Below are 18,389 nucleotides of genomic sequence, written 5' to 3'. Positions count from 1 at the left end.
CAGTAAAGTACATTTTTCACTTTTTGAATTTCTTATCATGATTATATATTATCTTAACAAAGCAAGGAGTCAAAAAAGCTGCATCAACTATTGAGCCATTCTTTTCTAAAAACTACTAAATGAAAAAATTATAAAGCAACATGTATAATACATCCTATTTGTATTTTCAAAGCCCTGTTGTAACTATGCATTTATATGTATATATGTATGCATACTTTTTAATAAGTTAATGGAAGTCTCTGAAAGAATATACAATAAGCCATTAACATCAAAGCATTTCTGATATTTTGAAACAAGTTGTAACTATATAGCTGAGGTTCGCCTTAAACTCACAATCCATTTTTTTTAACCAATTGAGTGCTACATTGCAAGTATGAATTGCCATGCTCAGCATGACTTTAATCATCTTATTGATTTGAATTTCAACATGTTGCTTATAAACCATAGATTTCATTTTACATTTCAAAGGAAGGAAAACTGGTAAACAATATTTTATATTCATCCTTGAGCAACAAAGAACTTCACCTCCAGTAAATTGTTTTCAGAGCCATGCTGTGGCCTTGCTCTGGTCATCCCCTACCCTCACAGATGGTGGTTTGAATAAAAACTTTCACCCATAGGCCCACAGGGCACTATTAGGAGGTGTGGTCTTGTTGGAGAAAGTGTGTCACTGTTGGGCTTTGAGGTCCCAAGCCAAGCACTGTGGCATTCTTTTCCTGATTTTTTTTTTTTTTTTCTGATCTGCATGTAGAACTCTCAGTTACCTCTTGAGCACCATGTTTGCCTGCATGCCACTATGATTCCTGCCATTACAATAATGGACTAAAGCACTGAAATTGTAAGTCAGCCCCAATTGAATGTTTTCCTTTATAAGAGTTGCCATGGTCATGGTGTCTCTTTACACCAATGGCAGCCTTAACTAAGACAGGAGTCTGCACAGGGTGACTGCGGAGAGAAGCCTGTGCTCACAACCTGCTTCCTGAAGAAGACTCCAAGATCTCAGCTTCTGGGGGGCCACTTGAGCCTCTGCCCCAAGTATATCCTCTGCAAAGCAAGAGGTAGATTTGGGAAGTAAAAAAGAGGTAGAAAGATACTTGGTCCCAATTGAGGTGTCCAGGGAATGTCAAGGTATAGCCTATCTAGAATCCCAGGATTGAGCTAGAGACAGATAGAATCAGAAAGTGAATGGGTTGAGGACCCCCCCCCCACTGTGATGCTCTGGCTCAGTACTTTCTAAAACCCAAGAATAAACATAGACTAGCCTGGCTAATATATGTCAAGGTCAATGAATAGAGCATTAGTGTGTTGGTTTTATTTCAGGCTTTCAAATATTAGATAGTAGAATACAGACATCTAGTACCCTTGTCCCAGAATCCACAAATGTTAAGGTGGGTTATTTAAGGTTATTGTTGTTGTTATTATTTTGGTTTTATGAGACAGGGTTTCTCTGTATAGCCTGGGCTGTCCTGGAACACACTCTATAGACCAGGCTGGCCTTGAATTACAAAGATTTGCCTCCCTTTGCATCTCATGTTGGGATTACAGGTGAGCACCAGCACTGCCCAGTTCTAAGAGGATGTTTGAATACTTTCCTCATAAAGAAGCAAGAGCAATGTTTAGACTGATTTGAGCAGAATATAATGCATTCATGGCACGTTTCTCTTACGTATCAGTTCAAAGAAATAATAAATATTTTTGTTAAGAATTTAAAAGTCTAATGCAGAGAAGCCTCATTAGAGAACTACAGGCTGCTGCCTGCCAGTAAGGGTCAAGAAGACCATAGTTCTCAAGGTTAATGGTTCCTGAAACAGTCACCTTGGGAAACAATACTCTCTTCTGTGGAGACTACACTAAAATTACCAGGAGAAAGAGGGGCCCTGGGACCTATGCTTCCTATCCTGACAGGACAATGGCTGAAAAACAACTGCCATTGTCCCCTTTCAATGGCCAATTACTGAGACCCAGATTCCTTTAGCAACTCTAATGGGAGCCATATTTCATTTATTATTTTATTTTATTTTTATAAGTCCTTTTTGCTAACACCAAAGGCCAACCAACTGCTTCAAAGCTGTTTTGGCTAATTTTTTAGAAATAAATAATCAGTAGTTATATACTTTCATTCTGTCAAAGTAACTATATGAATGATAAATATGAATATGTGATCCCCCCCATGGACACATCAGGTATGACAATCAGGCATCAATACACAAGAACTTCCACAGAGCCATACCAAAAAAGGGGAAGGGAAGAAAGACATTTATTAAAGAAACACTGCACCCAACACTTTTAATCACATTTACAATGGTTAGTACTAGTTGTCAACTAGAAAGAGTCTGGAATCCTCTAGGAAACAGCCCCTAGGCATGACTGTGGGAGATTATCTTGGTTGCATTTATTTATTGGGAAGACCCATCTTGAATATGAATAGGACTATTCTCTAGGAAGAGCATACTGGACTATGTAAAATGAAGAAAGCAAGCTGAGCACTAACATGCATTCATTTCTGTATGCTTCCTGATTATAAATGTGATGTAACCAGTTTCTTCAAGCTCCTGTTGCCTTGACTACCCCACCATGATGGACCTACCCTTGAACTGAGAGTCAGAACAAGCTCTACCCTCCTGAAGTTGCTTTTGTCAGAGTATTTCATCACAGAAGTGGGGGTGGGGGACCAAAGGCAATATTGAACATATTTCTTTTTCTCGGCTTTTGCAACAAAAGTTAGGGCTAGATAAATCCTTACACTTAAAAAGTTTAAAATCTTAGCAAGTATTGACCCTATTGCCCAAGCTCACAGACAGCAAAGACAGAGTTGTCTCTAACCCCATACTTTCTGCTGCCTCAAAGGAACAAGGACAAAAACAAAAACAAAAGGGACTTACTTTTCCAGCCACCACTCAAAGGATGCAAAGAACGTGAGTCCCTTGAAAGATACAGATATCTTTTGGAAGAATTGGCTCAGTATATCTCAGGGCCCATTTGGAGATGCTGGAGTAAAAGGCCTCCATTCCTCCAGAAAACACTCGGTCCTCCTCTTTCTATAACAGTTGTCTAGTCAGCCTACCTAGTACTCCTGTTCCACAAATAACACCAAAGAGCCATTTGCTGTTGCTGCTACTGATGTGGAGGTGAGGATGCCTCTTTGCAGTGCTGCGTTGGAACAGAGCCTCACACATGCTAGATAAGCACCCTACCACACAACTGTAATGGGATTACCCACATGTACTCTCCAACCAAAAATAACATGCTATGGCATTAGGATGGGCACAGCACAGCCTTACTGCCTCCCATACCCTTATTTCTATAGGTTTTAACCTATACCCTTATTTCTGATTTTAACCGCTTCCCTGCTGAAAGTCACTGGGTCCACACATGAAGCTTGGGTCTTCCTTGACAATAAGAGTTTAGATGCATATCCCTCTCAAGTTCATCTCTTGATTTCTCTTAAGCTTTCCCCACTCACACATAGAAGTATCCCTCTCACTCTCCATCTGCTCCTACATTCCCTTGGAGGCCTTGTTAAAGTTTCATTCCGGGTGAAAGCTCCTCTGACTACCCCATCCCCTGAAAATGTCTTCCTCCGTGCTATTGTCATTTCTGTATCAACCGACATCCTGCTGTCTTTCAACTTTTGGCTCCCATGTGTTAACCTGACACCCTGGCTGCTCTAAGGCGGGGACCCACTTAGGTCTGTCCACCCTGAGCTGATGACAAAGAGACACCTTGTTCACTAGGAAGCCCCTGGCCACATGCCGAGCCGTGATGGCACTCACAGCTGTGTATCTTCTGCATTGAGAGATGCTTCTCCAGGTTCCGCCTGAGCTTCACTTCGTTTCCATACTTGCCCACAGTCCCATCATCACACAGGATGAAGTGAGAGTGCATACAGTTGAGTGTAGTGAGCTTGCTGAGTGGGTTATTATTCAGAGTCTGGTACATGCACACCACCTGAGAAACAGCAAAGACAAGAGGGTAACAGAGCTCAAAGTCCTTCCCAAGACTTCAGTGATTCTAAACCCTGTCCCCATACACTAACGGAGCATCTATCTAGATGAAAAGTATTACTTACTATTCAGGGCCGTATTTCTCAGCAAGCTTACCTTTTTTTTTTTTAATTTCCCATATCTTACAGGTCAAATAAGGTTCTGCATCAGTATGAACCTTACAGTATATTAAAAAGACAAGTTGAACAATACCCACACATACCCTACCATGTTCAACAGGATAAGCACCAGACCATGGGCTTAGATGTCATGGTAGTACAATTACTGAAATGGTTCTAAATACTAATTTCTCAGTTTGGGTATTCACCTTGTTTCTGATCATTAAAAACTGTTCAAGGATGAGCATCAGTCCATAGACTACACCATGATCCAAAAAATTATTCTAGTACTCTTCAGAATAACATTTTGACACTATTTTTTCACATATTCCAAATTAAATAAAAGATAACAGACAGCAATGTGGCTTTGGGGTCTTTTTGACATTTGTGGACTCTCCCTGAAGCTGCTCCACTTCTTATTTCCAAGTGTAATCTCAGGCTAATTTTAACCCTGAGTAATTTCTGTCTCCCTTTTTCTCATGTATAAGAAGGATAATGATAAGTCCAATGATAGGGGTTTTGTGAGACTTCAAAGAAATAACAGACATTGAACTTTAATGGTTAACTTTACAACTCTGAAGCATAATGCTGAGGCCAGAAACTGAAAACAAAGTCACCGGTCTGTTTACTGCATGTTTTATATTTGTAGAAAGTGATGATAACTAATACAAAATGAAAAATGGGAGAAATGCTAAATACTGACAATAATGCTATGGATCTGAATTATTGTAGTGCATAAAAATATACATAGATACTAAACCTCATAAATAATCAGAAGTATGTAAATCAGAAGAATTAGCTATTGTTCACTGTCAAAACGGTGATGGAGGAGTACATAAAAATGAGTTCTATTGCACATTGTTGGTAAAAAAATATAAAATTTTGCCACTCTCTAAAAGGAAGTGTGTCAATGTATACAGCAACTGATCTCAGTGATTCCTAGGAAAACAAACAATTTAGTACCAAAGATGTATATTTTATTACTATATTAATATTATGGCTGAAATTTTTGTGAAACAGGAAACCACCTAACTGGACAATCACAATGATAATTGAAAGCAGAATACTATTAGCCATGAAAAGTCATAGCCCACAGATTGAAGTCTCACTAAAAGAAACCAGATATTTCTCTAGCGAGAAAAAAAAAATCATATACAATCATTTTTAAAAGCAAAAAGAAAAAGTTGTGACAGCAGATAAAATTTGGTTAAAATACTCAGGATACAGAAAGGATCTGCTTGACAAAATAATACATTTTTTAAACAAGAATTATCAGCTACAGGATGAATAGATCTGAACACATCAAACAAATTAAAATTCATGAGCTTAAAACAAAAAGTCATCTTTCACCTTTGAAGAATGATAGGTGAATATCTCGAGGTCTTGAAAACTTCCAAATAAAGTGTCAAGCATTATTCTGCCCTTCCTGTATTTTCATATACCATGAAATTAAACAGATGCTAATGAAAATATTCCTTTTGTAGAGTGTTTAAACTAATAAGTGTACAAAGAGTGCTACAGTTAAATATCATTCCTAACCTATGTTGGTTAGTTTTTGTCAACGACACAATCTAGAGTGATCTGAGAAGAGGGGACTTTGATTTAAAAATGTCTCCATCAGATTGGCTTATTAGGCAAGCCTGTAGGGCATCTTCTTTATTGGTAATTTATGTAGAAGAGCTCAGCTGACTGTGTGTGGTACCACCCCTGGGCAAACAATCCTGTGGTAAATAAGAAAGCAAACTGAGCAAAAGGAGCAAGCCAGTATGCAACATTCTTCCACGATCTCTGCTTTAGTTCCTGCCTGATCATGGACTGTAAGCCAAATATAGCCTTTCCTCCCTCAATTACTTTTAGTCACAGCAATAGAATAACTAACTAGGATATAACACTGGGTAAACATAGATCTAGGGAATAGTTGCCAAAAATAATAAATCAGTAGATATCAAATGTTTTGTGCATAAATCTGCACGAAAAAAATCTGAACATGATCACACTTGTAGATCAGATTAGCAATTGACAAGAAAGACGAGACAAAAATCATGCTAGGCCTGCTTCAATAGGTTAGATCTGGAAAATCCAAACTGTAGGAAACTCTTTGTTGCAAATGGCTCAATTTCTTCAACAAATTGGAGGGGCAAAGAATGAATTATCAGTAGGTCAAAATCAGAAGATGTACTGGTTTATCACAATATATGAAACACTGTTGATTAATAAAATCAAGAAACTTTTAAACTACATTGAATTTAGATTTTAAAGGCATTAAAGTATAAGACTTTAGGAAGAAGACTCTTTAGGAAGAGGGCAAGGGAGGACAGATATAAGCAAAATACACTACTTGCATTGTGAAGATGTCATAATGAAGTTCATTACTTTGTACAATGAATATAGACTAATCAAAAACTTTAAACTATGAAACACTGAAAAACTAGATCACATAAAGTCAAGGGTACTTATGAATTATTGTTCATTTGGGGGTATGTTAATAGTACTGTAATAATATTTTCCTTAAATTGCCTGTATATTTTAGAAATATGTTAATATAAGTCTTGAAACTCAGAAGCTTCTAGAATAAAAAAAAATACAGAAACAACATTTTTGGATATAGGTAAGAGGAGGGCTTTCTGCCTAGATCTCTAGCCATTCAGGACAAAGGACCAATGACTGACAAACAGGACTTCATGAAATATAGAGGTTTCTATACAACAGAAGAGACTATTGATGGAGTGAAGAAGCAGAATCCAAAATGGGACACATCCTACCACCTACACATTACCACATACACATCCTGCAAACTAAACATCAAAAGTCAAACAACCCAATCAAATATTGGTAAGGAACCGAACAAGGGATGTTTAAAAGAAGTATTGATTAACATAATATTTTTAAAGTGCTCAATATCCTTAGCCATCAGGGCAATGCAAATCAAAACTACTTTGAGATTCCATCACACTTCAATCAGAATGACTATCATCAAGAAAACAAATAACTACAAAAGCTAGAAAAGATGTAGGGGAAAGGAATCTTTTTCACTGTTAATATGAATATAACAAGGGTAGTCACTAGGAAATCAATGTGGAAGTTGCTCAAAAACTTTCTTTAAAAATAGAACTGTCATATGATCCAACAATACAACTTCTGGGCATATACCCAAAGGGTTCCACATCCTGTCACAGAGGTACCTACACATCTACACTCATTGCTACTCTAGTCACAATATCTAGGAAATGGATTCAGCCTATTAGCCCTATCAATTGATGAATGAGTAAAACTGCCATGTATATACATAATGGAATTTTGTTCATCTATGAATAAAAATGAAGTTTATGAGGAAATAGATGGAATAGGGAAAAATTATACTGACTAAATTCATCCAGACCTAGAAAGACTGCATGCTTTCTCTCACTTGCATATCCTAACTTCAAATTTTTATGAAGTTTTTAAGGTTGAAAATGATGTTGTTTATTGAAATTTTGACACTAACTCATAAAATTTCAGTTATAAATAACAAGTCCTAAGCATTTAAATAGCTCTTAGTATGAAAACCTGAAGAATTATTTGTTGTACTTATGCTAAAGAATTTTGTTGTGGTGGTTATCTGTATGTTTTAGTTAACAAAACAGAGACACAAGTCATTGAAGTTAAATGTCATATTCAGAATCATAGGAAGTGACAAAACTGGGCTTTAACTGTTTAGGGTGTGTGAATGACTGTGTGTGTGTGTGTGTTGGTAGTAATAGCAATAGATTTTTTAAATAGATCACATATTAATCACCTATTTTCATCAATTTAAAAGGAGTTTGGGCAAAAGAAAACAAACAATTGTAAGACAAATTTTGTCATTAATAATAATAATAAAACCGTGGATATTATATTCTATACTACTAAAAGCAGGGAATCTGATAAATATATACAAAGGTCATAAAAGCAAACTTCAACTTTAAGCATTGTAATAGCATAAAAATAAAAGATGTCCCATCTTGTCTTTCATTTATATACAGCTTCGATTTTGAGGATTTCTTTGTTTACCATGGAGTGAATATCTATAGAAGCAAGGGACCAAGAAGATAGACATGAGGTGAGCAAGGCATGGCAGGGGATGGATATAAGAACACATGCGATATGAAAGTAGAGGGAGGGGGATTCTGGAGGTGAAAGAATTTAATCTGGAATTAAGGAAAGAGAATAGAAAGAGGAGCTGGGAAAGTCAATGAAACCAATGATGCGTGGGAAAAGTCCTATGGAAACCTCCTTTGTGAGTTGATTAAAAAGGGGAATTTTTAAAATACTTATTTTGAAGATACAATTTATTTGACGTCTGGAATTTGCTTCAAAATGATGAACATTTGGAATTATTTGGAAATAGATAAAAGAATAAATGAAACAAAATTGGGTAACAAATTAATAGCTGTTTAAACAGAGAAGTAGAACATAACAATTCATGGTTTGAGACTCACCATTTTTTTAATGTGGGTTTTCCAAAATAAAAGTCAAAATAAACCAAGACCAGCCTACAGTAACTGACATGAAATAACCGTTAAATAATCAAACAACAAATATCAGATTCATAGTGTGAGATCCTGGCATGACTTTTTAAGAATAGACATTTAGGAACTGTGGCAATGGCTCACATGGTAATGGGCTTGCTGCACAAGCATGGGGACCTACGTTCAGATCCCCAGTACCCACATCAAAAGCCAGGCGACACTAGTGCTGGTGGGGACAGATGGGTCCATTCTGAAGGCTTAAGGAACAGCCTATCTACCCACACAGCAAGGTGTGGTTCAGCAAGTGACTCTCAAAAATAAAGGTGAAGAACAACAGAAGGCATTTATCGTTGACCTATGACCTCCACATATATACACATGTATACAGACACATACACCACACACACATACAGCAAGCATTTTAATTCTACATATATGAAAATATGTGACCAAATAAGTTTAGACAGTCTATTCCCTTTCAAAAGACAAAGGCAGAAACAGACACAGGTCTGGGGAGATGGTTTAGATGGCAAAGAACCTATAAGGACCTGAATTCACTACCCAGCACATTTTTAAAAAAGGAAGGGCTGGGGGAGATAGAACAAAAGCCAAGCATGGTGGTATATGTGTACATGTTTGCATCTCAAGCACTAGAGAGACAGAATTGTCAGATTCCTGGGATTCACTGACTGGCCAGCCTAGTTTACTTAGTGAGCTACAGGCCAATGAGAGACCCTGACTCAAAAGAAAGGCAGTAGAGGATGTACAGCGCCTGAGAAACAATTCCAAGGATGTGTTCTGGCTCCACACAAGTCTACAAACATAAATTACATGTGCACCTGTCTGCACACACCACACCACACACACACACACACACACACCACATTCTTATACACACACATTCTTGGACACATGTATTCTTACACACACACACACCAAGAATCAACACAGGAATGAATGAAACAAAGCTGAGTAAAAGCACAAAGAAAACAAGTAGAAAGGGCCAAATTTACAGTGTGATTTATACTCCGTGTAAAACACCCTAAGGCTCTATACATTGGCTGTAGAATGGACCAATTGGCTAAAGGATAGACCCACTGAAGAATTTGGCAAAAAGAATAGCATGGTTCAACTTATAAGAATTATTCTGTTAGTGCATTGAGGGTAGACTACAACGGAACACAAGAGTGAGAGAAAGGAACTCTGCTAAGCACTTGGGTGTCAGAGCATGGCCATTTGGATCTGCCTCAGTGATTGGGGAGGGAAAAAGAAGAAGTCAGACTTCGGTTATATTCTGAAGATGGAACTGAGACTTTACTGGCAGGTCAGGTTTGAGGCGTAGCACAAAAGAGGTCACTCTAAACTTATATCCAGGGGTTTGGGCTTAGGCAGTTGCAAGACAGAACTAGCATTTTATGAGATAGGGTGACAGATGTAATAGGAAGGCAAATGTTGGTTTGGGATTTATCACATTTGAAGGGTCATACCAGATATTTGGGTACATTTTAGAGAAAACAATGCATATAAATTTCATTTTCCTCTGCTGTGAAAGGAGTGTCTACTCACATCTCTTCCAATCAGTTCTCTCTGGTTCTCAATCACACCCCAAGGAGGGATTCCAACTGTCCAGATTTTCCTCAAAGACTTAGAGGAATGGGCTTTTAAGGCATCCCCGACATGCTTGGACACTCCTATGAAACAACCAGAGTAGAAGTCAAATTGCAGCTCCCAGATCAAGCTAAATAATGACTCTCACAGACAAACAGATGATCCCAAGGTAGGCTCCTGGCATAGTGGAATTGGATGCCAGCTTCTTGGCTGTCTATTTCCTATCTCAACCTCCCTTCCTCTTATCTCTGGACCAAGATCTGAATAATTCTCCCCTTCCTTGACCAATTTCTAACACAGTCATTACTCTTGCCTGACTAGAATGTTCCATGCACTGCTTGACATCATGAGCATTCTAGTGTTCTCCAATGGACCAGTAAAATACCCTGAAGATTAACTCTGATGTAAAGGCAGAAAGTTCAGAGACCACAGTATAGGGGATGGGTTTTTTGGTTTAGTTTGGTTTGGTTTGTCTTTGTCTTTGTCCCTAACATCACCACAGCTCCTATGAGTGCTACAGAGCAGGGACTTGATAGCAGGCTATTTGACTCACGGTTAGATTGGGAAGGAGTGATGAGAGGGGCAGCCAGGCATGAGCTTTACCTGAGTTTATGCCTTCTGTAATAATCCATGCTCCTGTGGTCTCTGCAGCTTTGACCAGACCCTGGCTGAAGGTTTCTTTGAGGCTAGAGGACAGCTTGAAGTTCTGAATACCCCCATGGACAGAGATCACAAGCTTCGGCAGTTCCATATTCCACTCTTTCAACATTAAATGCAACAGGTGATCCGATTTTGTGTCCCAAGAAGTCCTGACGTACTGGAAGGACAGTGCACACCCATGAAGAGAAAGAACGCAGTGAAACATGCAAGTGAGTAAAGAAAATGAACACACAGCAGGGCCTCTAGGGTGGCCACAGCCTGGCCGGAAGTATTCAAGGCCTCTCTGAAAGTTGAACTTCACCTAACGGAAATATTTCCTTTTAAAGGTTCCAAACTCCCTCCAACTTCCTTCTGGGAATTATGAATCACTACAGGTAGCTTCCTCTGTTCAGAGGTTTGGCCTGCATGGTTCATAAGAAGGCTGGAAGTGAGGCAAAAATACTTCACTGGTGTGTTAGTGAAGCCACTGGGAGAGAGTTTTGCAAAGGAGATGAAATGTAACTTTTCATAAATACTATGACTCCACATTTACTTGATCCTTTTCACATAATTATAGACACTAAAAATTCAGGAGCATGGGCATCTATAGTCTGTTTTTAATTTACCTACCAATAAGTTTCTTTTGAAAATAAGTACCCTGATGTCTGATAGCACAAGCCAAAGAAAAGACCAGTAACGTCACACCTGGGAGAGCCACTCTGAGTCACCGCAGGTGGTCTGATGTTACAGGCTATGACTGGCTACAGGACACTTCAGTTCTGCACAGTCAGGTGAGTTCTCCTTCCTCAAACAGAAGCCCAACCCACAGCAGGAATATGCCACAGTTATGAAAAGAAAGGTGGGTACTAGGAAACCATGAATTACATACAGGTCTAAGCCAAAAGAAAGCATGGGTGGAACTCTCTACACAAGCTGGTACAAATTATCACAGTAGCCTCTAAAATGATAGCAAAGTAGTTTACTAGTCATCTTGTTAATATAGAACTACTTCATTTCATAGTTAAAATACTACTCACACAGACACATACATACACATAAATAATAAATAAATAAATAATTAATTAATTAATAATAAATAAATAAATGTCTTTTTAAAAAATGCAGTAAGCAGGGTGGTGGTGGCATACACCTTAATCCCAGCACTTGAGAGGCAGAAGCAGGCAGATCTCTGTGAGGTCAAGACCAAACTGATCTACAGAGAAACCCTGTCTCAAAAAACCAAACCGAAGGGGGGAAAAAAATTATCAAGCTTGAAGGAAAAAATGCACACAGGACTCTCTAAGAATCAGGCTCAGAAGAGGGTCAGAAAGGGGGATTTTTCTGCCAACTAAAATAGAACTAGGCATGCAGAGTTAAATGCAGGAGGATGGCGAACCCTAAATGTAGATTCCTCTAGAACTGCATAGCTACTTTATTGAATCTGCCTTCTGATAGTCACCTCCAGAGCATGACTGCCCCTCAGCTCTCCTGGGGCTGCTCTACCTGGGACATCAGGTGCTAAGAAAACAGCAAACAATTACTACGCTGGGAAGAGCTACCGTTTGGATCTGCAGTGTCCCCAAAAGCAGCATGCTAAAGGCCTGCTCACCAGCCTATGGCATTAATAGGAGATGGTAAAAGCTGTAGAAGGTGGGGCCTAACTGGAAGACATGAGGTCAGGGGGAGTGCACCCTGCAAGGATACTGTGACTTTTGTCCCTCTTCCCTATTTCTTCCTGGCTGCTGTTAAAATCAGACTGTGCCCTGTCCAAAGTCACTGCACATTGTGTAAAACCACTGTGTTAGAGGCTGCACCTTGCCCTGAGAGGTCCCACTTTACAAGCATTATTTGACTCCACTTTGCCTGCAAATGCAGACTCAGCACCTTGTTGGCCACATAAACAGCACCATCTCTCTGGCACCACCCACAAGGAACAGACTGATGAATAACCCTAAAATGTAAAAAGGTGCTACTCTATAAATTATGAATTTCTAGAGTTATGAAAGTTAACCAAGGCCATATGAGCACATAGCTGTATTAAAGTCATTCAAGAAAACTAAGTTTGAGAACTTACTAGAGTTACCACTGAAGAAAAGGTATAACACTCTCACCTGGACCCCACAATACAGAAACCACCTAACAATAAAATGATAATAGACTCTACTGACGTGCTGTCTGGCCTCCCTCAGTATATGCCCACAGACTAACAAGCAGGGAACTTGTAATTGCCCCGGGACTTTCAGCTCGGGTCAGTCCCCACTGCTGCTATAACCTGCTTATATTATCACCTGTTCACCCATCTGGACCCAGTCCTACACCCGAGATGCAGACAATGCCCCTTACACCATCTAGATTTGACAATGGTTCAATGATATGGATCTCTTTGCAATAAAGCCATGCCATGTGGCCCTCTCTCCTTGGAGACTGGGGGTGGGCTTGGGGGGGAGCAGCGAAGATGGGTAGGAGGGAGAACTGTGGTTGGAATGTAAAATTAAATTTAAAAGAATAAATAAATTTTTAAAAAGTGAAAAAAAAGAAGTACACTTGCAAGGTCTCTTCTGTTCAAAACTAGTGAAATAGTAAGTAGTTCGGGTTATCAGCAGACCTTGGAGTGGTAGATATGTTCTCCATCTTGGAAATTAATGGTGCCAAAGGTGTCTGTGGGGCTTTTCACTGTGTGCTTCTCAACAGACCACTGTTCATTTCCATTGCCTTCAACAGCTGAGAGGCTCCAGGAGTAATCTAGCCCATGATGGTCTTGAATCAGTCGGCCACAGTAACACCTAAATGCAGGAAAACCGTCACTCCAAATAGAAAACTGGTGCAATAATTCCAGTCCTCAGATCGATGTATTGATGTCATGTGTTAAATAACTCTTAAAAATTCACATTCAGTTCACCAGACTTGGTAGTGAGCACTTTACCCGGTAAACCATCTCACCAGTCCTGCTTCCCCTTTACACTGATATACACTCTGCCAGCCATGAAATAAAGAAGATCATAAATAGGTATGATTGGACTTTCTATCTTTTCTCTCTGTTTTCTGTTGTTTCATTTATCCTTTTGGCCTTTTTTAAAAGATGGAACCTTACCAGGATGCTCAGGCTACTCTTGAACTCTAAGTTCTAGATTCAATGATGTTTCTGCCCCAGCCTCCTAAGTAGTTGGACCACTGTAGGGTGTCATCAGAAGCGGCTCTACCTCACATAAGTAGAAGTAGTTGGGAGTGAGGGAAACGAAAGCTTTTCTGTTGATGAAGTGCTTCAGTGTTCTTTGTCTATCTTTTCCATTCAGTTTACAACTCTTTATTAATATATATTTATATAATTTGTAGATAAGCATGCATACTATATAGGTGTGTGTATATGTATTTATGTATGTATATTGAGATGCATAACCCAAAATGTTTAATGATGTGGTATAGAGTAACACACTATCAAAGAGAGAAATCTTTAGCATGGATCACAATATATGCAAATTCATTCATAAATAGTATTATATGTTCATATCAGTCCACATAGTAAATAGAAACAAATGCATCAAATTGTTCATTGTTTTTCTGTTCATAATTTTAAAATATTATAAATGACCGAGGAACCTGAACATTCATCAATAGGGATGAAAATACAAGGCTAAACACATAGCTCCTTTGGTAGAGTGCTTGCCTTGGTGTGAAAGAAACCCTGGGTTTGATCTCCAGCACTACAAAAGTCAGGCATGGTGGTATACACCGATAATTCTAGCGCTAACAAGGGTGGAGAAGGGAGATTCAGAAGGTCAAGCTTGTCCTTAGCTACATGACAAGTTTAAGGATAGCCTAAGCTACATGAGACCTTGTTAAAAAAGAAAGGCAGTAAGTCAAGGGTGGTGATAGCCACCTATAATCTCAGCTACTAGTGAGACTGAGATCAGAGAATTAGAAATCGGAGTCCACCCTAGGTAATTTAAGAAGACTCAAGACTCTGTCTCAATATTTAAAAACATAAAAAAAATCAAATAATATAAAAGTTAAAGTTAATATTGGTTAAACTCACAAACTTTAGGATATGGTGACAATTAAGGAAGTTTTGTCTTTGCTCCAGTGACAGAAAGGAAAGGTGAATCCACTTGCTGACACATACTTCAAAATGTGCACCACGTTAAAAGTTGTATAGCACTGCAAAGTTTACTTTATTGGACAGTAGGTGGAGGTGGAGGTGTTTTGTCTACTTTTATGCAAATATAACATGTGCAACTCATATGTCAAATACTTCACTGCATATGCAGTTACATTTTATACAAACAATGCACAGAGTTACATTTTATACAAACAATGTGATAGCAAAACAAAATGTAGTGTTTCATACATGTTTTAGGCAGAAAAAGCTTTTGTCAAATATCCCAAGATGTTTGTACGCCTCAGTAACTCAGAACTTCTATTAGATTCAAGCACCATGCTCAAGCAAGCAAGAAAAGAATGATCACACACACACACACACACACACACACACACACACACACACACACACACACCTTTTATACCTTCATTCTTTTCAGGGGAAATAACAGGTGCCTGAATCTGGGTCCATTCAACTTCTGAGAAAGTCTGACACAACATCTGTCACACTTCAATCAACAGAGCTGTTTCCTTGATCCAGCCCACTACAAGGGTGCCCACTCTCCCCCTCACTGTTCTATTGGTGTCCTTCACAAAGCTTTGTGCTCCATGGAGGAGGACAACGTTCCTGAACAAAGGAGACTGTTCCTCAGTCTAAGACTTACAAGGAGTTGAGCACCCCTGCTAGAACCTCAAAAAAAAAAAAAAAAAGGCTCTGGAGATCTGAAGAAACTCCCCCAACCCCCCCCCAAGTATTTTTTGACACACCATCTTAAAATGAAAAGAAACTGATCAGACAAAAGTCTCACCTGACTAAATTCTGGCAGACTTGGCAGCCTTGAGTGCATCTGAGTTAAAGAAATAAAATCATTGTTATTTTACCAATATATGTGATAAGAACTTAATGCCTATCTAGTAAATATTTATCACTTTTCACAGCCTGAAAATTGGAACTTGCTAAATATCCATGAATCATTTACTTTCCATATTATCTTTTATGGATAAAAGTACTGCAGAAACAATGATCAATTAATAAACCATGGACTATGAAACAAAAATACCTAGATTTGAATACCAGTGATTTGGTGGTTCTTCTAAGCCCCTGCTCTCACACTTAAAAATAATTTCAAACACTTTATGACCCCCTCATTAGGTGATAAAAAGGATTATCTTAACTAATATATCTGAAATAGCTCATACTACCTGGTACATTGCAGTGTATGTAATAAAAATACATTAGTTACTTTTCTCACCCCTGTGAGAAAATAACTGATAAAAGCAAGTTAAGGAGGGAAGGGCTTGTTTTGGCTCACAGTTTGAGGGGATACAGTCCATCAAGGTGGTGGTTAGTCATGCAGGTGGGAGTGTGAAGCAGCTGCTCACAGTGTCAGCAACCAGGTACCAAGAGAGAGGAGCGAAACTGCTCAACCTTCCCCCTTTTATTTCATTCTGGGACCAACCTACGGGAAATGTACCAACCACATTCTGGGTGGGTCTGTCCTCCTCAGTCAAGCTGCTCTGGAAAAAAAATCTCATAAACACACCCAGAAGTATACCTCATTAATTCAGTAGGTGATTCTTAATCTAGGCAAGCTGATGGAGGCTAACCATCATAGGTAGGTATTATGACTACTGTTGTTATCATTATTATAATTACTAAATGATGAAGATAACACAGAACTCTAGGAAATCAAGTAATAAAACATAGTTTTAAATATTTTAAAGATACAAAACAGAACCAGTGACATATCAGTTTGCCTAGCACAAAAGGGGCCTTGGATTCTATCCCTACTCCCTCATAAACTGTGTATGAAGGCACACACCTATAATTCCTACACTCCAAAGGTGGAATGAGGAAGAGCAGAAGTTCAAGGTCACACTCTGTGACATCCTGAGTTCCAATCCATCCTGGGCTCCAAGAGACACCCTCTCTCTCTCTCTCTCTCTCTCTCTCTCTCTCTCTCTCTCTGTGTGTGTGTGTGTGTGTGTGTGTAAGAATATCAAATCAAATACTGTCAGTGTCTAATGCCACTCTGTTTCATAACACTATACTGTTGGAGTAATTTTTGTTTGTTTGGTTAGTTTGGTTGGTTTTATTGGTTAGTTTGGCTTCATTTAGTTTAGTTGGTTTAGTTAGTTTGGTTTGGTTTAGTTGGGCTGGCTTGTTTAACCTGGTTAGCTTTGATTTTGTTTGGTTTGGTTTAGTTTGTTTTAGTTGATTTTATTAGTTTAATTTGATTTTGTTAGATTTGCTTTGGTTTATTTGTTTGGCACAGTGCTAAGAATGGAATCCAAAGCCTTGCACATGCTGAGCTATGCCACAGAGTTCTTGACCCAATTCTCATCATTGCTGCTTGGTAATGCATCTCAAAGGCAAGTCCTCTATGTTTTAGTCTTCTTTTAAATACTGTTCAACTTCTCTTGACTGAGGAGTATGTGAAGTCCTGTATTCAACCTCTAATGTCAATGAAAAGAAGGAAAGAAGGAAGGAAGGAAGGAGGGAGGGAGGGAGGGAAGGGAAGAATTAAAATTCTTTTACTCTTCTAGACATATATATCCATATGAATTTTTTTCAAATCCCTTAAAAAAATCTTTGATGATTCTAATGAGTATTTTATTGAATTTGTAAATTGATTTGGAACTTAATATCAGTATAATTATTTTCCTCATTAGTTTTCCTTTATAATCTTCAGAAAAATTTCCAGGATTAGATCATCAATGATCATATTGTCAGGGTAAAGTAATTTTTAAAAACTGGAATTGGGGTGTGGGGATAGGAGGAGAGAGTGGTTAGGGTGCATGTGAGAGGGCAGAGAGAGTAAAAGTGAGGGAGGGAAGGAAGGAGGGAGGGAGGGAGGGGAGGGAGGGGGAGGGAGAGGGAACTGGGATCGACATGTAAAATAATAAATTAAATTTTAAAAATTGAAAAAAAAGAAAAATAAATAAAAACTGGAATTAAGCAACAGAAAGAAAGACACTGTTCATAAAAAATGATCAGTCTACGCTATTTCAGAACATGGCATTCTAACCACTTCTTCTTGTACCAACCTTGGTGTCTTTTCTTAAATATAAGCAGGCATAAAAGAAGTTATAATCAAGCCAACTAAATTTGTTTTCTTATTAGGAGTTAAAAGCATTTCATTGAAGGAATAAATTTTTATTGGTATTAAATAATGAATTGCTAGTTTTATAGTTTTAATCTGGTCCCACCCCCCACCTCAGGCTAATGTTTGGCATGCTTGATTTCCACCCCCACAGTTTGCTGGTGCTGTTAAGGTGTACAGCCTTCAGGAGGTGGGGCCTGACTGGCAGAAATATTTCACTTAATGGAAGGCCCTTGAAGGTAATGACTACTACTCATTCCAACCATAGTTTCTGTCTTCTGGTCTGAACAATGTAAACACGATCGTGCCATACACAGGAGACAAAGTGGCCTGCCCTGCATGTTGTACTGAGAC

General features: G+C 38.7%; 1 protein-coding gene across 2 annotated transcripts in view; it reads right to left on the bottom strand.

Moving 5' to 3' along the window:
• Trpm6 (transient receptor potential cation channel subfamily M member 6) overlaps positions 1 to 18,389 on the bottom strand; it is a 128,938-nt gene that overhangs the window by 85,992 nt on the left and 24,557 nt on the right. For both annotated transcript variants that reach the window (XM_051194068.1, XM_051194070.1), the window contains exons 3-7: positions 15,741 to 15,779; positions 13,442 to 13,619; positions 10,801 to 11,014; positions 10,156 to 10,280; positions 3,774 to 3,948 (exon numbers count right to left, since the gene is read on the bottom strand). In XM_051194068.1, the coding sequence (XP_051050025.1) occupies positions 3,774 to 3,948; positions 10,156 to 10,280; positions 10,801 to 11,014; positions 13,442 to 13,619; positions 15,741 to 15,779 (731 nt within the window). The remainder of the gene's footprint in view (positions 1 to 3,773; positions 3,949 to 10,155; positions 10,281 to 10,800; positions 11,015 to 13,441; positions 13,620 to 15,740; positions 15,780 to 18,389) is intronic.

The sequence above is a fragment of the Phodopus roborovskii genome, unplaced genomic scaffold (assembly GCF_943737965.1).
Source record: "Phodopus roborovskii unplaced genomic scaffold, PHOROB, whole genome shotgun sequence".
Lineage (NCBI taxonomy): Eukaryota > Metazoa > Chordata > Mammalia > Rodentia > Cricetidae > Phodopus > Phodopus roborovskii.
The sequence above is the reverse complement of the archived record's forward strand: the minus strand, read 5'-3'. Positions and strand labels throughout refer to the sequence as shown.